Raw genomic sequence first — 22,240 nt, 5'->3', positions numbered from 1 at the left:
TCAATCGCTGTGTCCACTTCTGGACCGAACAGTTCTTTTTCATTAAAAGGCATATTGAGAACTGCTTGTTGAATCTCTGGTTTAAATCCAGACATTCGGAGCCATGCATGCCTTCTGATAGTTACAGATGTATTAATTGTCCGTGCAGCTGTATCTGCAGCGTCCATGGAGGAGCGGATCTGGTTGTTGGAGATGGCCTGTCCCTCCTCAACCACTTGTTTTGCCCTATTTTGTAAGTCCTTGGGCAGATGTTCAATGAGATGTTGCATCTCGTCCCAGTGGGCTCTGTCATAGCGCGCAAGTAGTGCCTGGGAGTTCGCGATGCGCCACTGGTTTGCAGCTTGTGCTGCGACTCTTTTACCAGCTGCATCAAACTTGCGGCTTTCTTTATCTGGGGGTGGTGCATCTCCAGATGTGTGAGAGTTGGCCCTTTTCCTAGCTGCTCCTACAAAGACAGAGTCTGGTGGCAGCTGTGTAGTGATGAAAACCGGGTCCGTAGGAGGCGGCTTATACTTTTTTTCTACCCTTGGTGTGATTGCCCTACTTTTAACCGGCTCCTTAAAGATGTCTTTTGCGTGCCGGAGCATACCAGGGAGCATAGGCAGGCTTTGGTATGAGCTGTGGGTGGAGGAGAGTGTGTTGAATAAGAAATCATCCTCGACCTGTTCTGAGTGGAGGCTTACGTGGTGAAATTGTGCTGCTCTAGCCACCACTTGAGAGTACGCGGTGCTGTCTTCTGGTGGAGATGGCTTCGCAGGGTATGCCTCCGGACTGTTATCTGACACTGGGGCGTCGTATAGGTCCCATGCGTCCTGATCTTGGTCACCCTGGCTCATGGTGGTGTGAGCTGGGGAGTGTGATGGAGTTTGTGCTGGTGAAACGTCAATCACGGGCGGAGGAGAGGGTGGTGGTGTAACTCTTTTCACCACTTTTGGTTGTGGTGTTTGTTCCGTCTGGAACTCCAACCTCCTCTTTCTCCTAATGGGGGGAAGGGTGCTTATTCTTCCTGTCCCCTGCTGAATGAAGATACGCTTTTGCGTATGGTCCACATCAGTTGCTTGTAGCTCTTCCTCAAACCTATGCTTCTGCATTTGGGAGGTTAGCGAGTGCTCTTCTGTATAAGAGCCTGAAGCTGGGTCGCTTGCAGTTTGTTTCGGCATCGAAACTTTGTCTGCGTGTTTTTTCGGCTCCGAGGTGACTTTTTTCCTTTTCGGGGCCGAAACCTCTCGGCGTCGATCTGTTTCGGTGCCGCTGTCTCGGCGTCGAGCCGTGTCCACACCGGCATCACGGTGTCGAGGCTTGTCTCCAGCACTTTCTCTGTCCCGAGAAGGCTGCGTGCCGGTGTCTCGACCGGAGTCGGACGATCTCGGCACTGTTTGGGCCTTTTTCGGTGCCGACGGTCGGTCACCGAATTTATGGGTCGAGCCATGGCCTGGTGGCAGTGGCGTCCCCTGGGCCTTGTAAATGTTTCTTTGTGTGGTTTTCGACGTCTTACTCACGGTTTGTGTATCGTCGAATCCTTCGGAGTCTGAGTCTTGGATCGAGAAGGTACCTTCCTCTTCCTGTTCCTCGAACTCCCGTTGGGCTGTCGGTGCGGACGCCATCTGAAGTCTTCTGGCTCGACGGTCTCGGAGTGTTTTTCGGGACCGGAACGCACGACAGGCCTCGCAGGTGTCTTCGCTGTGCTCAGGTGACAGGCACAGGTTGCAGACCAAGTGTTGGTCTGTGTAGGGGTATTTATTGTGGCATTTGGGGCAGAAACGAAACGGGGTCCGTTCCATCGGCGTTCTTCAGCACGCGGTCGGGCCGACCAGGCCCCGACGGAGGATCGAAAAAACTACCCCGAAGGGCACCGGAGCTCTTCGATCTTCGATGCGGTGTTGAATGTAAGTACGCCGATCCCGAACGCAACAATACCGACGAAAATCTTCCGAAATTAGCTAATTTTCCGTTCCGAAACTCGGAGCGACAGGAACACGTCCGAACCCGATGGCGGAAAAAAAACAATCGAGGATAGAGTCGACGCCCATGCGCAATGGAGACAAAAGGAGGAGTCACTCGGTGCCGTGACTCGAAAGACTTCTTCGAAGAAAAACAACTTGTAACACTCCGGCCCAACACCAGATGGCGAGCTATTGCAGAACATGCGTATCTACAGCGACAGATGCCATCGAACTTATATGTACTCCGTAGATGTCCCATCCAGTGTGCGACATCACTACGGAGTCAAGCGACGCCCTCTTCTGACTCGCAGACATACTGGGGGGAAAAAAATGTTTCCAGATCCAGTCTGGCACCTGTGGAAGAATTTAAAGGAAAGGAAACTATGGCTAGATGTCTCTATCAGACAAAATATTACACTAAGTACATAAAAGAATTAACTACTGTAGGGATAATTAGGCGCTACAGCAACTAAAGAAATGAACAGGTGATACTGAGTAGATATCAAACGGAGACTGTTCTTACCTTGTTCGTCTCTGGAAGCTGTCCTGCTGTAGCTTGCCATCTGTTGTACAACTGGCCTGTGCCACAACTGTCCAGTAACAGTGCAATGTTTCCTGAAGATAGTATGTGCTGTGCTCTATGCTGCCAGTTCACAGTGCGCTCTATCATGAAGCGCAGAGCATCCCCCTCAGGGAGCCGCACGCGGATGCGCTGCAAAGAAGCAAGCAAAGGCAGAATCTTTTCTAAAGGTGGTTTCTGTGATCTATGACACTGAGGACACAGCCACACCCTCTGTCCCTGCTGCACACTGGGCAAGGTAACACAACGTGTGTGGAATGAACCCCTGCAGAGTTCACATTGTATCATAGGAGAAGCTGGAGCTTCTTGACAAACACACACTCTCCAATCCAAGTCCTCCTCACTGGACAGCAATTTCTGTTCATTTAAGGTTCTTAGAGCATGCAAGGCTTCCATCTCCCTCAGACGAGCTTCGCCCAAGGTGGCCATCTGAAAATTGAATAAACAATGCATTAAATAGTAAACTTGCACATTCAACATCTGAATCCAATTCAGAAAATGTAAATCAAATGCAAAATGGGCAAAGTGTCTACTTGACCTCCTATGAGGGCACCACAGGTCTAGGTCTCTGGAATCAGACAACATAATACAATAAAGATCACACTAGCACAAACGGAGGAGGATGTATGCAGCAAACTTAACCCTTGAGTGGTAACTCAATATGGCAATGCAACAAAACTGGAAGTTACCTAATTTAAGCACAAACAGTAGCCACCCACTTTGGTGTCTTCTGATGAAATTCAATTGCTCAAAGAAACAAATATAAATTTTGTAAGTGTCTCTGTGGGTCCAGCTTATCTCAGAAGTTACGATGCAGGCTTTTCTTGGCGTCATTAGGCAGTACCTCTGTGACTCCTACTGTTGAAACTGTTACATGACCAACTGGATAGGCAAGAGGCTTCTCTTAGGCACCTGATACTCTGGGGTAGCTAGGGCAGACCCCCAGGCATACTCAAAGTGGTAGGTGGAACAAAATTGGTCATCATAGGACCACTGCTCATTTGTGCAATACAGCTCAGTAATGGATTTTCCAGACTGCCAGTGAGGGAGCTCATGATCATGGAATCTTGCTGCCAGACATTAATTTGATGTGATTGTGAGGCTCATGGACAAAATTACAACATCTGCTCCATGAACAGTATCATTAAGACAAAGTACATAAAATACAAAATAAACAGTGAAAAGGAACACTACACTATTCAGGTCTACACCCATCTCATACTCTCATTGTAAGGAAATGCCTCCTTGGCATGGTTACCCCCTGACTTTTTGCCTTTGCTGATGCTATGTTTTGAATTGAAAGTGTGCTGAGGCCTGCTAACCAGGCACCAGTGTTCTTTCCCTAACCTGTACTTTTGTTTTACACAATTGGCACATCCAGGCATCCAGGTAAGTCCCTGGTACAAAGGGCCCTGATGCCAGGGAAGGTCTCTAAGGGCTGCAGCATATCTTATGCCACCCTGGGGACCCCCTCACTCGGCACAGACACACTGCTTGCCAGCTTGTGTGTGCTGGTGTAAAGAAATGGCTCCCTGTTGCAGTTACCCCCCACTTTTTGCCTGATACTGATGCTGACTTGACTGAGAAGTGTGCTGGGACCCTGCTAACCAGGCCCCAGCACCAGTGTTCTTTCAACTAAAATGTATCATTGTTTCCACAGTTGGCACACCCTGGCATCCAGGTAAGTCCCCTGTAACTGGTACCCCTGGTACCAAGGGCCCTGATGCCAGGGAAGGTCTCTAAGGGCTGCAGCATATCTTATGCCACCCTGGGGACCCCTCACTCAGCACAGACACACTGCTTGTGTGTGCTAGTGGGGATAAAATGACTAAGTCGACATGGCACTCGCCTCAGGGTGCCATGCCAACCTCACACTGCCTGTGGCATAGGTAAGTCACCCCTCTAGTAGGCCTTACAGCCCTAAGGCAGGGTGCACTATACCACAGGTGAGGGCATAGGTGCATGAGCACTATGCCCCTACAGTGTCTAAGCAAAACCTTAGACATTGTAAGTGCAGGGTAGCCATAAGAGAATATGGTCTGGAAGTCTGTCAAAAACGAACTCCACAGCTCCATAATGGCTACACTGAATACTGGGAAGTTTGGTACCAAACTTCTCAGAATAATAAACCCACACTGATGCCAGTGTTGGATTTATTAAAAAATGCACACAGAGGGCATATAACAGATGCCCCCTGTATTTTACCCAATTGTTCAGTGCAGGACTGACTGGTCTCTGCCAGCCTGCTGCTGAGAGACGAGTTTCTGACCCCATGCGGTGAGAGCCTTTGTGCTCTCTGAGGACAGAAACAAAGCCTGCTCTGGGTGGAGGTGCTTCACACCTCCCCCCTGCAGGAACTGGAACACCTAGCAGTGAGCTTCAAAGGCTCAAGCTTCGTGTTACAATGCCCCAGGGCACTCCAGCTAGTGGAGATGCCCGCCCCCTGGACCCAGCCCCCACTTTTGGCAGCAAATCCAGGAGAGATAATGAGAAAAACAAGGAGGAGTCACTGGCCAGCCGGACAGCCCCTAAGGTGTCCTGAGCTGAAGTGACTCTGACTTTTAGAAACCTTCCATCTTGGAGATGGAGGATTCCCCCAATACGATTAGGGATGTGCCCCCCTCCCCTCAGGGAGGAGGCACAAAGAGGGTGTAGCCACCCTAAAGGACAGTAGCCATTGGCTACTGCCCTCCCAACCTAAACACACCCCTAAATTCAGTATTTAGGGGCTCCCCAGAACCTAGGAACTCAGATTCCTGCAACCTAAGAAGAAGAGGACTGCTGAGCTGAAAAACCCTGCAGAGAAGACGGAGACACCAACTGCCTGGGCCCCAGCTCTACCGGCCTGTCTCCTCCCTTCGGAAGAAAACTGCTCCAGCGACGCTTTCCCCAGGACCAGCGACCTCTGAATCCTCAGAGGACTGCCCTGCTCTAAAAGGACCAAGAAACTCCCGAGAACAGCGGCCCTGTTCACCCATGACTGCAACTTTGTTTCCAAAGGACCAACTTAAAGACAACAGCGTTTCCCGCCAGAAGCGTGAGACTTGCAACTCTGCACCCGACGCCCCCGGCTCGACTTGTGGAGAAACAACACTTCAGGGAGGACTCCCCGGCGACTCTGAGACTGTGAGTAACCAAAGTTGTCCCCCCTGAGCCCCCACAGCGACGCCTGCAGAGGGAATCCCGAGGCTCCCCCTGACCGCGACTGCCTGACTCTGAAATCCCGACGCCTGGAAAAGACCCTGCACCCGCAGCCCCAGGACTTGAAGGATCGGAACTCCAGTGCAGGAGTGACCCCCAGGAGGCCCTCTCCCTTGCCCAGGTGGTGGCTACCCCGAGGAGCACCCACCTTGCCTGCCTGCACCGCTGAAGAGACCCCTTGGTCTCTCACTGAAACCCCGACGCGTGTTTGCACACTGTACCCGGCCGCCCCAGTGCCGCTGAGGGTGTACTTTTTGTGCTGACTTGTGTTCCCCCCAGTGCCCTACAAAACCCCCCTGGTCTGCCCTCCGAAGACGCAGGTACTTACCTGCTGGCAGACCGGAACCGGGGCACCCCATTCTCCATTGAAGCCTATGTGCTTTGGGCACCACTTTGAACTCTGCACCTGACCGGCCCTGAGCTGCTGGTGTGGTGACTTTGGGGTTGCTCTGAACCCCCAACGGTGGGCTACCTTGGACCCCAATTTGAACTCCGTAGGTGGTTTACTTGCGGGCAAAATTGAAAATGTCACTTACCCAGTGTACATCTGTTCGTGGCATCAGTCGCTGAGATTCACATGTTCTGCAATAGCTCGCCATCTGGTGTTGGGTCGGAGTGTTACAAGTTGTTTTTCTTCGAAGAAGTGTTTTCGAGTCACGGGACCGAGTGACTCCTCCTTCTGTGCTCATTGCGCATGGGCGTCGACTCCATCTTCGATTGTTTTCCCCGCAGAGGGTGAGGTAGGAGTTGTACTATAGTAATAGTGCCCGCGCAATGAAATGTGTAAGTATGTACCTATTAAAGGTTTAAATAATATATATACAAATGTACAAAATTGAAGGTAACTTCTGGACTGCTACAGGCTTCCGGGGAGGTGGGTGGGCACATGTGAATCTCAGCGACTGATGCCACGAACAGATGTACACTGGGTAAGTGACATTTTCAGTTCGATGGCATCTGTCGCTGTAGATACACATGTTCTGCATAGACTAGTAAGCAGTTATTTCCCCATAAGCGGTGGTTTAGCCTGTAGGAGTAGAAGTTGTCTGAAATAGAGTTCTTAATACAGCTTGACCTACTGCAGCTTGTTGTGCGGATAGCACATCTATACAGTAGTGTTTGGTGAATGTGTGAGGCGTAGACCATGTGGCTGCCTTACATATTTCATGCATTGGGATGTTTCCTAAAAAGGCCATTGAAGCACCTTTTTTCCTTGTTGAATGTGCCCTGGGAGTAATGGGCAGTTGTCTTTTTGCTTTAAGGTAGCAGATTTGGATGCATTTAACTATCCATCTGGCTATACCTTGTTTTGATATTGGGTTACCTGCATGAGGTTTTTGGAATGCAATAAATAGCTGTTTAGTCTTTCTGATGTTCTTTGTTCTGTCAATGTAGTACATTAATGCTCTTTTGACATCTAATGTATGTAGTGCTCTTTAAGCCACAGAATCTGGCTGTGGGAAAAAAACTGGTAGTTCTACCGTTTGATTTAGATGGAACGGTGAAATAACTTTTGGTAAAAATTTAGGATTAGGTCGTAGGACGACCTTATTTTTATGTATTTGTATAAAAGGTTCTTGTGTTGTGAACGCTTGAATTTCACTTACTCTTCTTAGAGATGTAACGGCGATGAGAAAGGCAACTTTCCAGGTTAGGAATTGTATTCCGCAAGAGTGCATGGGTTCGAAAGGTGGGCCCATGAGTCTTGTTAGGACCACGTTTAGGTTCCATGAAGGAACAGGTGGTGTTCTTGGTGGTATAATTCTTTTAAGACCTTCTATGAATGCTTTGATGACTGGTATCCTATACAAGGAAGTTGAATAGGTAGTCTGCAGGTATGCAGATATTGCTGCAAGGTGTATTTTAATAGAAGAGAAGGCTAGCTTTGCTTTTTGTAAATGGAGCAAGTAATTTACTATATGTTTTGGAGTTGCGTGTAGTGGTTGTATCTGATTATGATGGCAGTAACAAACAAATCTTTTCCACTTACTTGCGTAGCAGTGTCTAGTGGATGGCCTTCTGGCCTGCTTTATGACTTCCATACACTCTTGGCTAAGTTGTAAGTGTCCGAATTCTAGGATTTCAGGAGCCAGATTGCTAGATTCAGCGATGCTGGATCTGGGTGTCTGATCTGTTGGTTGTGTTGCGTTAACAGATCTGGTTTGTTGGGCAGTTTGATGTGGGGTACTACAGAGAGATCTAGCAGTGTTGTGTACCAGGGTTGTCTTGCCCACGTTGGTGCTATTAAAATGAGTTTGAGTTTGTTTTGACTCAATTTGTTTACTAGATAAGGAAGGAGAGGGAGAGGAGGAAAAGCGTAAGCAAATATTCCTGACCAGTTCATCCATAGGGCATTGCCTTGGGATTGCTTGTGTGGGTATCTGGACGCGAAGTTTTGGCATTTTGCGTTCTCTTTTGTTGCAAATAAGTCTATTTGAGGTGTTCCCCAGAGTGTGAAGTAGGTGTTTAGAATTTGTGGGTGGATTTCCCATTCGTGGACTTGCTGGTGATCTCGAGAGAGATTGTCTGCCAGTTGATTCTGGATCCCTGGAATAAACTGTGCTATTACACGAATTTGATGGTGGATTGCCCACTTCCATATGTTTTGAGCTAATAAGCTTAACTGCGTTGAATGTGTTCCTCCTTGTTTGTTTAGATAATACATCGTTGTCATGTTGTCTGTTTTGACAAGGATGTATTTGTGGATTATGATTGGTTGGAAAGCTTTTAGTGCTTGAAAAACTGCTAATAATTCTAGATGATTTATATGCAGTTTTGTTTGATGTATGTTCCATTGTCCTCTTATGTTGTGTTGATTGAGATGTGCTCCCCACCCTGTCATGGAAGCATCTGTTATTACGTACTGTGGCACTGGGTCTTGGAAAGGCCGCCCTTTGTTTAAATTTATACTGTTCCACCATAGAAGCGAGAGGTAAGTTTGGTGGTCTATTAACACCAGATCTAGAAGGTGACCCTGTGCTTGAGACCACTGTGAGGCTAGGCACTGTTGTAAGGGCCTCATGTGCAGTCTTGCGTTTGGGACAATGGCTATGCATGAGGACATCATGCCTAGGAGCTGTAGTATTGTTCTTGCTTGTATTGTCTGATTTGGAGACGTGTTGAATGACTCTGTTGAAATTGTGAATTCTTTGTGGAGTTGGCGTTGCTACTCCTTTTGTCGTGTCTATTATGGCTCCTAGATATTGCTGTACTTTGCTTGGCTGAATGTTGGATTTTGCAAAGTTGACGGTGAACCCTAGTTTGTAGAGGGTTTGTATGACTTGATTTGTGTGGTTTGAGCATTGTGTGAGCGAAGTGGTTTTGATTAGCCAGTCGTCTAGATACGGGAATACATGTATTTGCTGCCTTCTGATGTGTGCAGCGACTACTGCTAGGCATTTTGTGAATACTCTTGGAGCGGTTGTTAAACCAAAAGGCAATACTTTGAATTGGTAATGTATTCCTTTGAATACAAACCTTAGATATTTTCTGTGTGATTGATGTATTGGTATATGGAAATATGCGACTGAGGTCTAGTGTTGTCATGTAGTTGTGTTTTTTGAGCAATGGTAACACTTCTTGTAGTGTGACCATGTGAAAGTGGTCTGATTTGATGAATGTGTTTACTACTCTGAGGTCTAGAATTGGTCTCAGTGTTTTGTCCTTTTTTGGTATCAAAAAGTACAGTGAATAAACTCCTGTGTTTATTTGTGTGCTTGGTACTAATTCTATTGCATTTTTTTGCAGTAGTGCTTGAACTTCTATCTCTAGAAGCTGTGAATGGTGTTTTGATAAATTTTGTGATTTTGGTGGTATGTCTGGAGGGAATTGCAGGAATTCTATGCAATAACCATGTTGGATAATTGCTAGGACCCATGTGTCTGTAGTTATTTCCTCCCATGCTTCGTAATATTGACTTATCCTTCCCCCCACTGGTGTTGTGTGGGGGGGGGGTGAGTGACGTGTGAGTCACTGCTTGTTGGTAGTGGTTTTGGGGCTTTGAAATCTTCCTCTATTCCTAGGGAATTGCCCTCCTCTATACTGGCCCCGAAAGCCTCCCCTGTACTGTCCCTGGTAGGTGGACGGTGCGGACTGTGAGGTACTAGCTTGTGTGGCCTGACCCCGAAACCCTCCTCTAAAAGGTGTTTTGGCGGAAGGTGGTATAAGATACTCTGCTCTGCGGGGAGTAGAGTGCGCCCATGGCCTTGGCAGTGTCAGTGTCCTTTTTGAGCTTTTCTATGGCTGTGTCCACCTCCGGACCGAACAGAAGTTTTTCGTTTACTGGCATGTTAAGTACTGCCTGCTGAATTTCTGGCTTGAATCCAGACGTTCTGAGCCATGCGTGCCTACGGATGGTAACCAACGTATTAATGGTCCTTGCGGCTGTGTCTGCTGCATCCATAGAGGAGCGTATTTGATTGTTGGAAATGTTTGGACCCTCCTCAACAACCTGTTTTGCTCTTTTTTGTAGATCTTTTGGGAGATGTTCAATGAGATGCTGCATCTCATCCCAGTGGGCTCTGTCGTATCGCGCTAGCAGCGCTTGTGAGTTTGCGATGCGCCACTGGTTTGCTGCTTGGACAGCGACCCTCTTCCCGGCTGCATCGAACTTTCTGCTTTCTTTATCTGGGGGAGGTGCATCCCCAGAAGTGTGTGAATTTGCCCGTTTTCTGGCAGCCCCTACCACCACAGAGTCTGGTGGCAGCTGAGAGGTGATGAATACAGGGTCCGTAGGAGGCGCCTTATACTTTTTATCCACTCTAGGCGTTACTGCCCTACTTTTAACTGGTTCCTTGAAGATCTCCTTTGCATGGCGTAGCATGCCTGGGAGCATAGGCAGGCTTTGGTAGGAGCTGTGGGTGGAGGAGAGGGTGTTAAATAAAAAGTCATTGTAGGAAGTTGGCTCTGTATGCACTATTTCAAAGTAAGGAATAGTATGCACAGAGTCCAAGGGTTCCCCTTAGAGGTAAGATAGTGGCAAAAAGAGATAATACTAATGCTCTATTTTGTGGTAGTGTGGTCGAGCAGTAGGCTTATCCAAGGAGTAGTGTTAAGCATTTGTTGTACATACACATAGACAATAAATGAGGTACACACACTCAGAGACAACTCCAGCCAATAGGTTTTTGTATAGAAAAATATATTTTCTTAGTTTATTTTAAGAACCACAGGTTCAAATTCTACATGTAATATCTCATTCGAAAGGTATTGCAGGTAAGTACTTTAGGAACTTTAAATCATAAAAATTGCATGTATACTTTTCAAGTTATTGACAAATAGCTGTTTTAAAAGTGGACACTTAGTGCAATTTTCACAGTTCCTGGGGGAGGTAAGTTTTTGTTAGTTTTACCAGGTAAGTAAGACACTTACAGGGTTCAGTTCTTGGTCCAAGGTAGCCCACCGTTGGGGGTTCAGAGCAACCCCAAAGTCACCACACCAGCAGCTCAGGGCCGGTCAGGTGCAGAGTTCAAAGTGGTGCCCAAAACACATAGGCTAGAATGGAGAGAAGGGGGTGCCCCGGTTCCGGTCTGCTTGCAGGTAAGTACCCGCGTCTTCGGAGGGCAGACCAGGGGGGTTTTGTAGGGCACCGGGGGGGACACAAGCCCACACAGAAATTTCACCCTCAGCGGCGCGGGGGCGGCCGGGTGCAGTGTTAGAACAAGCGTCGGGTTCGCAATGGAAGTCAATGAGAGATCAAGGGATCTCTTCAGCGCTGCAGGCAGGCAAGGGGGGGCTTCCTCGGGGAAACCTCCACTTGGGCAAGGGAGAGGGACTCCTGGGGGTCACTTCTGCAGTGAAAGTCCGGTCCTTCAGGTCCTGGGGGCTGCGGGTGCAGGGTCTTTTCCAGGCGTCGGGACTTAGGTTTCAGAGAGTCGCGGTCAGGGGAAGCCTCGGGATTCCCTCTGCAGGCGGCGCTGTGGGGGCTCAGGGGGGACAGGTTTTGGTACTCACAGTCGTAGAGTAGTCCGGGGGTCCTCCCTGAGGTGTTGGTTCTCCACCAGCCGAGTCGGGGTCGCCGGGTGCAGTGTTGCAAGTCTCACGCTTCTTGCGGGGAGATTGCAGGGTTCTTTAAAGCTGCTCCTTGGGATAAAGTTGCAGTCTTTTTGGAGCAGGTCCGCTGTCCTCGGGACTTTCTTGTCGTCGTCGAAGCAGGGCAGTCCTCAGAGGATTCAGAGGTCGCTGGTCCCTTTGGAAGGCGTCGCTGGAGCAGAGTTCTTTGGAAGGCAGGAGACAGGCCGGTGAGTTTCTGGAGCCAAGGCAGTTGTTGTCTTCTGGTCTTCCTCTGCAGGGGTTTTCAGCTAGGCAGTCCTTCTTGTTGTTGCAGGAATCTGATTTTCTAGGGTTCAGGGTAGCCCTTAAATACTAAATTTAAGGGCGTGTTTAGGTCTGGGGGGTTAGTAGCCAATGGCTACTAGCCCTGAGGGTGGGTACACCCTCTTTGTGCCTCCTCCCAAGGGGAGGGGGTCACAATCCTAACCCTATTGGGGGAATCCTCCATCTGCAAGATGGAGGATTTCTAAAAGTTAGAGTCACTTCAGCTCAGGACACCTTAGGGGCTGTCCTGACTGGCCAGTGACTCCTCCTTGTTGCTTTCTTTGTTCCCTCCAGCCTTGCCGCCAAAAGTGGGGGCCGTGGCCGGAGGGGGCGGGCAACTCCACTAAGCTGGAGTGCCCTGCTGGGCTGTGACAAAGGGGTGAGCCTTTGAGGCTCACCGCCAGGTGTCACAGCTCCTGCCTGGGGGAGGTGTTAGCATCTCCACCCAGTGCAGGCTTTGTTACTGGCCTCAGAGTGACAAAGGCACTCTCCCCATGGGGCCAGCAACATGTCTCTAGTGTGGCAGGCTGCTGGAACCAGTCAGCCTACACAGCTAGTTGGTTAAGTTTCAGGGGGCACCTCTAAGGTGCCCTCTGTGGTGTATTTTACAATAAAATGTACACTGGCATCAGTGTGCATTTATTGTGCTGAGAAGTTTGATACCAAACTTCCCAGTTTTCAGTGTAGCCATTATGGTGCTGTGGAGTTCGTGTTTGACAAACTCCCAGACCATATACTCTTATGGCTACCCTGCACTTACAATGTATAAGGTTTTGTTTAGACACTGTAGGGGCACAGTGCTCATGCACTGGTACCCTCACCTATGGTATAGTGCACCCTGCCTTAGGGCTGTAAGGCCTGCTAGAGGGGTGTCTTACCTATACTGCATAGGCAGTGAGAGGCTGGCATGGCACCCTGAGGGGAGTGCCATGTCGACTTACTCATTTTGTTCTCACTAGCACACACAGGCTTGTAAGCAGTGTGTCTGTGCTGAGTGAGGGGTCTCTAGGGTGGCATAAGACATGCTGCAGCCCTTAGAGACCTTCCTTGGCATCAGGGCCCTTGGTACTAGAAGTACCAGTTACAAGGGACTTATCTGAATGCCAGGGTGTGCCAATTGTGGATACAATGGTACATTTTAGGTGAAGGAACACTGGTGCTGGGGCCTGGTTAGCAGGGTCCCAGCACACTTCTCAGTCAAGTCAGCATCAGTATCAGGCAAAAAGTGGGGGGTAACTGCAACAGCGAGCCATTTCTTTACACAAGCCCCCCCCAGCCCACAGGCCAGGAGACTCAGCCCAAGCTGGGAGAGTCTTCCTAGTCTGTCAGGCGAGGAAGAGTAGGAGAAATAGGCTGGTTAGTTGCAGGGCCTACTCTGCCTTACATCCTTCTGTTCAGGTCATTCCCTTTGGGGAACTGACCCACTTCCACAGTGATAGGACCTAGTCTGAATTGCCTCTTGTCTGCCTCTTCAATGTCTCCACCCATTCTTTCTATTTTGGTCTTAGAGGTGTCCACCTCTGCTAACCTTATCTTGGCCAGGGTCACCCCTAGCTTACCCAGAGAGGTTACCCAGAGCTGGAGTAACCCCACCATGACCAATAGGGTCAGGGGGCCTAACTTGCTATTTGGCATGGGGTCAGACCACCATGCTAAGGATAGTGCAGCCATAAAGGCTAACACCCAGCAGAGGCCACTGACAGCTGTCAGTGCCCAGAACCACACCTTTAGCTCTTCACCTAAAAGGGAAGGGGCTAAGTTACAGGCCTTTTGGGGTTCAGGTTGCCTGTCTGCTGTATTGGAGTGGGGGGTTACCACATCTTGTAGTAAACACCCTTCTTCCACTCTTTCTTCTGTTAGCTGAGGAGCCACCCACTCAGGTTTAACAGTTGCCTGACTAGCCAGGACTTCTTGTGGGTCAGGTTGGACTTTATCAGGGCCATTTTTGGAGTTCTCCCGTAATGGAGCAGAATCTCCTTGGCTTGCTGTAACCTTGGCTAAAGGTTGTCCACCCTTCCTACTCTGTTTTCTTTTCTTCTTCTTCTGGGGCCTGCTTGCATTTACTGCAGAGGCAGGACTTCCAGAATCCTTGGGAGAGGACTGGCACTGGACCAGTTTCTCTCTTGGGCTCTGACTAACCTCTGGGTAGTCATTTCCAAGGAGACAATCAAGGGGGAGGTCTGTACTGACTACTACCCTTCTCCAGCTAAGAGTGCCACCCACTTCTATGGGCACTAAAGCCACAGGCCTCTTAGTGACCCTGTCTAGGCTAACTCTTACCCTGGCAGTCTCACCTGGGATGTACTGGTTTGAGAGCACCAGCCTGTCATGCACAATAGTGTGACTGGCACAAGTGTCTCTCAGGGCAGTGGTTGGGATTCCATTCACCAGTAGGTGGTGGAAGTGTCTACTTCCCTCTGGAATCTCCAACTCACCTGTTGGGCCCTGTTTCCAGTTGAAGGCTAGGAAGACCTCCTCATCTGAGGAGTCATCTCCCATGGCTACACTGGTTACCCCAGGAATTTTGTTCTGGGGTTTGTTTTTGGGACAAGAAGTGTCCTTGGTGTGGTGCCCAGACTGTTTACAGTTGTGGCACCAGGCCTTAGTGGCATCCCAGTTCTTACCCTGGTACCCACCTTTGTTTTGGGTTGTGTCTTGGGGCCCACCCACCTGTTCTGGTTTTTGGGGGCCTACAGAGGACTCTTTTTCTTTGTTTCTAGTGTCACCCACTTTCTCCTGGGGAGTTTTTGTAACCCCTTTCTTTTGGTCACCCCCAGTGGAAGTTTTGGTTACCCTAGTCTTGACCCAGTGGTCTGCCTTCTTTCCCAATTCTTGGGGAGAAATTGGACCTAGGTCTACCAGATACTGATGCAACTTTTCATTGAAGCAGTTACTTAAAATGTGTTCTTTCATAAACAAATTATAAAGCCCAACATAGTCACACACTTCATTTCCAGTTAACCAACCATCCAGTGTTTTTACTGAGTAGTCTACAAAATCAACCCAGGTCTGGCTCGAGGATTTTTGAGCCCCCCTGAATCTAATTCTATACTCCTCAGTGGAGAATCCAAAGCCCTCAATTAGGGTACCCTTCATGAGGTCATAAGATTCTGCATCTTTTCCAGAGAGTGTGAGGAGTCTATCCCTACACTTTCCAGTGAACATTTCCCACAGGAGAGCACCCCAGTGAGATCTGTTCACTTTTCTGGTTACACAAGCCCTCTCAAAAGCTGTGAACCATTTGGTGATGTCATCACCATCTTCATATTTTGTTACAATCCCTTTGGGGATTTTTAGGATGTCAGGAGAATCTCTGACCCTAGTTAAGTTGCTGCCACCATTGATGGGACCTAGGCCCATCTCTTTTCTTTCCCTTTCTATGGCTAGGAGCTGCTTTTCCAAAGCCAATCTTTTGACCATCCTGGCTAACAGGGGGTCATCTTCACTGAGAGCATCCTCAGTGATTTCAGAAATGCTGGACCCTCCTGTGAGGGAAGCAACATTTCTGACTATCATTTTTGGAGACAGGGCTTGAGAGGCCCTGGTCTCCCTATTTAGGACTGGAAGGGGGGAATTGCCCTCCAAGTCACTAATTTCTTCCTCTGTGAAGTCATCCTCAGAGGGGTTGGCTTTTTCAAACTCTGCCAACAGCTCCTGGAGCTGAATTTTGGTAGGTCTGGAGCCAATGGTTATTTTCTTTATATTACAGAGAGACCTTAGCTCCCTCATCTTAAGATGGAGGTAAGGTGTGGTGTCGAGTTCCACCACATTCATCTCTGTATCAGACATTATTTTGCTAAGAGTTGGAAGACTTTTTAAAGAATCTAAAACTGTTTCTAGAATCTAATTTCAAACTTTTAACAAACTTTTTAAACTCTAAAAGACAATGCTAAACAGGGACTTAACACACAAGGCCCTAGCAGGACTTTTAAGAATTTAGAAAAATTTCAAATTGCAAAAATGAATTTCTAATGACAATTTTGGAATTTGTCGTGTGATCAGGTATTGGCTGAGTAGTCCAGCAAATGCAAAGTCTTGTACCCCACCGCTGATCCACCAATGTAGGAAGTTGGCTCTGTATGCACTATTTCAAAGTAAGGAATAGTATGCACAGAGTCCAAGGGTTCCCCTTAGAGGTAAGATAGTGGCAAAAAGAGATAATACTAATGCTCTATTTTGTGGTAGTGTGGTCGAGCAGTAGGCTTATCCAAGGAGTAGTGTTAAGCATTTGTTGTACATACACATAGACAATAAATGAGGTACACACACTCAGAGACAAATCCAGCCAATAGGTTTTTGTATAGAAAAATATCTTTTCTTAGTTTATTTTAAGAACCACAGGTTCAAATTCTACATGTAATATCTTGTTTGAAAGGTATTGCAGGTAAGTACTTTAGGAACTTTAAATCATAAAAATTGCATGTATACTTTTCAAGTTATTGACAAATAGCTGTTTTAAAAGTGGACACTTAGTGCAATTTTCACAGTTCCTGGGGGAGGTAAGTTTTTGTTAGTTTTACCAGGTAAGTAAGACACTTACAGGGTTCAGTTCTTGGTCCAAGGTAGCCCACCGTTGGGGGTTCAGAGCAACCCCAAAGTCACCACACCAGCAGCTCAGGGCCGGTCAGGTGCAGAGTTCAAAGTGGTGCCCAAAACACATAGGCTAGAATGGAGAGAAGGGGGTGCCCCGGTTCCGGTCTGCTTGCAGGTAAGTACCCGCGTCTTCGGAGGGCAGACCAGGGGGGGTTTGTAGGGCACCGGGGGGGACACAGCCCACACAGAAATTTCACCCTCAGCGGCGCGGGGGCGGCCGGGTGCAGTGTTAGAACAAGCGTCGGGTTCGCAATGGAAGTCAATGAGAGATCAAGGGATCTCTTCAGCGCTGCAGGCAGGCAAGGGGGGGCTTCCTCGGGGAAACCTCCACTTGGGCAAGGGAGAGGGACTCCTGGGGGTCACTTCTGCAGTGAAAGTCCGGTCCTTCAGGTCCTGGGGGCTGCGGGTGCAGGGTCTTTTCCAGGCGTCGGGACTTAGGTTTCAGAGAGTCGCGGTCAGGGGAAGCCTCGGGATTCCCTCTGCAGGCGGCGCTGTGGGGGCTCAGGGGGGACAGGTTTTGGTACTCACAGTCGTAGAGTAGTCCGGGGGTCCTCCCTGAGGTGTTGGTTCTCCACCAGCCGAGTCGGGGTCGCCGGGTGCAGTGTTGCAAGTCTCACGCTTCTTGCGGGGAGATTGCAGGGTTCTTTAAAGCTGCTCCTTGGGATAAAGTTGCAGTCTTTTTGGAGCAGGTCCGCTGTCCTCGGGAGTTTCTTGTCGTCGTCGAAGCAGGGCAGTCCTCAGAGGATTCAGAGGTCGCTGGTCCCTTTGGAAGGCGTCGCTGGAGCAGAGTTCTTTGGAAGGCAGGAGACAGGCCGGTGAGTTTCTGGAGCCAAGGCAGTTGTTGTCTTCTGGTCTTCCTCTGCAGGGGTTTTCAGCTAGGCAGTCCTTCTTCTTGTTGTTGCAGGAATCTGATTTTCTAGGGTTCAGGGTAGCCCTTAAATACTAAATTTAAGGGCGTGTTTAGGTCTGGGGGGTTAGTAGCCAATGGCTACTAGCCCTGAGGGTGGGTACACCCTCTTTGTGCCTCCTCCCAAGGGGAGGGGGTCACAATCCTAACCCTATTGGGGGAATCCTCCATCTGCAAGATGGAGGATTTCTAAAAGTTAGAGTCACTTCAGCTCAGGACACCTTAGGGGCTGTCCTGACTGGCCAGTGACTCCTCCTTGTTGCTTTCTTTGTTCCCTCCAGCCTTGCCGCCAAAAGTGGGGGCCGTGGCCGGAGGGGGCGGGCAACTCCACTAAGCTGGAGTGCCCTGCTGGGCTGTGACAAAGGGGTGAGCCTTTGAGGCTCACCGCCAGGTGTCACAGCTCCTGCCTGGGGGAGGTGTTAGCATCTCCACCCAGTGCAGGCTTTGTTACTGGCCTCAGAGTGACAAAGGCACTCTCCCCATGGGGCCAGCAACATGTCTCTAGTGTGGCAGGCTGCTGGAACCAGTCAGCCTACACAGCTAGTTGGTTAAGTTTCAGGGGGCACCTCTAAGGTGCCCTCTGTGGTGTATTTTACAATAAAATGTACACTGGCATCAGTGTGCATTTATTGTGCTGAGAAGTTTGATACCAAACTTCCCAGTTTTCAGTGTAGCCATTATGGTGCTGTGGAGTTCGTGTTTGACAAACTCCCAGACCATATACTCTTATGGCTACCCTGCACTTACAATGTCTAAGGTTTTGTTTAGACACTGTAGGGGCACAGTGCTCATGCACTGGTACCCTCACCTATGGTATAGTGCACCCTGCCTTAGGGCTGTAAGGCCTGCTAGAGGGGTGTCTTACCTATACTGCATAGGCAGTGAGAGGCTGGCATGGCACCCTGAGGGGAGTGCCATGTCGACTTACTCATTTTGTTCTCACTAGCACACACAGGCTTGTAAGCAGTGTGTCTGTGCTGAGTGAGGGGTCTCTAGAGTGGCATAAGACATGCTGCAGCCCTTAGAGACCTTCCTTGGCATCAGGGCCCTTGGTACTAGAAGTACCAGTTACAAGGGACTTATCTGAATGCCAGGGTGTGCCAATTGTGGATACAATGGTACATTTTAGGTGAAGGAACACTGGTGCTGGGGCCTGGTTAGCAGGGTCCCAGCACACTTCTCAGTCAAGTCAGCATCAGTATCAGGCAAAAAGTGGGGGGTAACTGCAACAGGGAGCCATTTCTTTACAGTCATCCTCTACTTGTTCAGAGTGTAGTTCCACATTATGGAACTGTGCTGCTCTAGCCACCACTTGTGAATAGGCTGTGCTGTCCTCAGGTGGTGATGGCCTAGTTGGGTATGTGTCTGGGCTGTTATCAGACACTGGTGCATCGTACAAGTCCCACGCGTCTTGATCTTGGTCATCGTGGCTCATGGCGGTGTGAGCTGGCGAATGTGACGGGGTGTAAGTTGGCGAAGCCGGAGTTACAGGTGGAGGCGAGGGAGGAGGTGTTACCTTCTTTGCTGTTTGTTGCTGAGGAGCCTCTAGTGCTATAAACTGAAGTGTTCTCTTTCTTTTGACAGGTGGAAGGGTACTGATCTTCCCTGTCCCCTGCTGAATAAAGATACGCTTTTGCGTGTGATCCACTTCAGTGGATTGCAGTTCCTGTTCGAATCTGTGTTTTTTCATTTGTGAAGACATAGAATGCTCTTCAGTATAGGAGCCTGAAACTGGGTCTGTTGGTGCTTTTTTCGGCTCCGAAAACCCTGTTGTTTGTCTTTTCGGCTCCAAGGTAACCTTCCTCTTCTTTTGTGCCGAAAAATCTTGGCCTCTATGGTCTTCGGGGCCACTGTCTCGGCGTCGATCCGTGTCGACACCGAACTCTCGGTGTCGATGCTTCTCTTTAGCACTCTCTCGGTCCCGAGGAGGCTGCGTGCCGGTGTCTCGACCGGAGTCGGACGATCTCGACACTGAATGGGCCTTTTTCGGTGCCGATTGTTGGTCACCGGTAATTTGGGTTGAGCCATGGCCGGTTGGCAGTGGCGTCCCCTGGGCCTTTTTGCCTTTTTTAAGTTCTGATCTCGACGTCTTACTCACAGTTTTTGTATTGTCGAGTTCGTCGGAGTCTGAATCCTGGATGGAAAAGGATTCCTCCTGTTCCTCTTCTGTCTCGAACTGTCGATGCTCCTTTGGCGTGGACGCCATCTGCAGTCTTCTCGCTCGACGGTCGCGCAGAGTTTTTCGGGACCGGAACGCCCGACAGGCCTCACAGGATTCTTCGCTGTGTTCGGGTGACAGGCACAGGTTACAGACCGAGTGTTGGTCCGTATAAGGATATTTGTTGTGGCATTCAGGGCAGAATCGAAACGGGGTACGTTCCATCGGCGTTGTTCTCCACGCGGTCGGGCCGACTAGGCCCCGACGGTGTGCCAAAATCTACCCCGAAGGGCACCGAAGCGCTTTGATGTTCAATGCGTCGTCGTGTGTGTTTATCTCGAACCGGATCGCAACGATACCGTCGAAAATCTTCCGTTTTCAGCTATCTTTCCGTTCCGAAACTCGGAGCGACAGGAACACGTCCGAACCCGATGGCGGAAAGAAAACAATCGAAGATGGAGTCGACGCCCATGCGCAATGAGCACAGAAGGAGGAGTCACTCGGTCCCGTGACTCGAAAACACTTCTTCGAAGAAAAACAACTTGTAACACTCCGACCCAACACCAGATGGCGAGCTATTGCAGAACATGTGTATCTACAGCGACAGATGCCATCGAACCTAACATTACTTTACCTCCCCCAGGAACGGTTGAAAATTGCACTGTGTCCACTTTTGAAATAGCTATATGTGTTTTATGTAAAAAGTATATATGCTATTGTGATTATTCAAAGTTCCTAAAGTACTTACCTGCAATACCTTTTGTAAGGAAATGCCTCCTTGGCATGGTTACCCCCAGACTTTTTGCCTTTGCTGATGCTATGTTTTGAATTGAAAGTGTGCTGAGGCCTGCTAACCAGGCCCCAGCACCAGTGTTCTTTCCCTAAACCTGTACTTTTGATTCCACAATTGGCACACCCTGGCATCCAGATAAGTCCCTTGTAACTGGTACCTCTGGTACCAAGGGCCCTGATGCCAGGGAAGGTCTCTAAGGGCTGCAGCATGTATTATGCCACCCTAGAGACCCCTCACCCAGCACAGACACACTGCTTACCAGCTTGTGTGTGCTAGTGAGAACAAAATGAGTAAGTCGACATGGCACTCCCCTCAGGGTGCCATGCCAGCCTCTCACTGCCTATGCAGTATAGGTAAGACACCCCTCTAGCAGGCCTTACAGCCCTAAGGCAGGGTGCACTATACCATAGGTGAGGGTACCAGTGCATGAGCACTGTACCCCTACAGTGTCTAAGCAAAACCTTAGACATTGTAAGTGCAGGGTAGCCATAAGAGTGGTCACCGGTAATTTGGGTTGAGCCATGGCCGGTTGGCAGTGGCGTCCCCTGGGCCTTTTTGCCTTTTTTAAGTTCTGATCTCGATGTCTTACTCACAGTTTTTGTATTGTCGAGTTCGTCGGAGTCTGAATCCTGGATGGAAAAGGATTCCTCCTGTTCCTCTTCTGTCTCGAACTGTCGATGCTCCTTTGGCGTGGACGCCATCTGCAGTCTTCTCGCTCGACGGTCGCGCAGAGTTTTTCGGGACCGGAACGCCCGACAGGCCTCACAGGATTCTTCGCTGTGTTCGGGTGACAGGCACAGGTTACAGACCGAGTGTTGGTCCGTATAAGGATATTTGTTGTGGCATTCAGGGCAGAATCGAAACGGGGTACGTTCCATCGGCGTTGTTCTCCACGCGGTCGGGCCGACTAGGCCCCGACGGTGTGCCGAAATCTACCCCGAAGGGCACCGAAGCGCTTCGATGTTCAATGCGTCGTCGTGTGTGTTTATCTCGAACCGGATCGCAACGATACTCTGGGAGTCTGTTTTACACGAACTCCACAGCACCATAATGGCTACACTGAAAACTGGGAAGTTTGGTATCAAACTTCTCAGCACAATAAATGCACACTGATGCCAGTGTACATTTTATTGTAAAATACACCACAGAGGGCACCACCTTAGAGGCGCCCCCTGAAACTTAACCGACTATCTGTGTAGGCTGACTGGTTCCAGCAGCCTGACACACTAGAGACATGTTGCTGGCCCCATGGGGAGAGTGCCTTTGTCACTCTGAGGCCAGTAACAAAGCCTGCACTGGGTGGAGATGCTAACACCTCCCCCAGGCAGGAGCTGTAACACCTGGCGGTGAGCCTCAAAGGCTCACCCCTTTGTCACAGCACCGCAGGACACTCCAGCTAGTGGAGTTGCCCGCCCCCTCCGGCCCCGGCCCCCACTTTTGGCGGCAAGGCCGGAGAAAATAATGAGAATAACAAGGAGGAGTCACTGGCCAGTCAGGACAGCCCCTAAGGTGTCCTGAGCTGAGGTGACTCTAACTTTTAGAAATCCTCCATCTTGCAGATGGAGGATTCCCCCAATAGGATTAGGGATGTGACCCCCTCCCCTTGGGAGGAGGCACAAAGAGGGTGTACTCACCCTCAGGGCTAGTAGCCATTGGCTACTAACCCCCCAGACCTAAACACGCCCTTAAATTTGGTATTTAAGGGCTCTCCCTGAACCTAGAAACTAGATTCCTGCAACAACAAGAAGAA

General features: G+C 49.4%; 1 protein-coding gene across 4 annotated transcripts in view; it reads right to left on the bottom strand.

Moving 5' to 3' along the window:
* KDM5B (lysine demethylase 5B) overlaps positions 1-22,240 on the bottom strand; it is a 768,574-nt gene that overhangs the window by 73,708 nt on the left and 672,626 nt on the right. For all 4 annotated transcript variants that reach the window (XM_069239028.1, XM_069239026.1, XM_069239029.1 and 1 more), the window contains one exon: positions 2,467-2,952. In XM_069239028.1, the coding sequence (XP_069095129.1) occupies positions 2,467-2,952 (486 nt within the window). The remainder of the gene's footprint in view (positions 1-2,466; positions 2,953-22,240) is intronic.

The sequence above is a fragment of the Pleurodeles waltl genome, chromosome 6, assembly GCF_031143425.1.
Source record: "Pleurodeles waltl isolate 20211129_DDA chromosome 6, aPleWal1.hap1.20221129, whole genome shotgun sequence".
NCBI lineage: Eukaryota > Metazoa > Chordata > Amphibia > Caudata > Salamandridae > Pleurodeles > Pleurodeles waltl.
The sequence above is the reverse complement of the archived record's forward strand: the minus strand, read 5'-3'. Positions and strand labels throughout refer to the sequence as shown.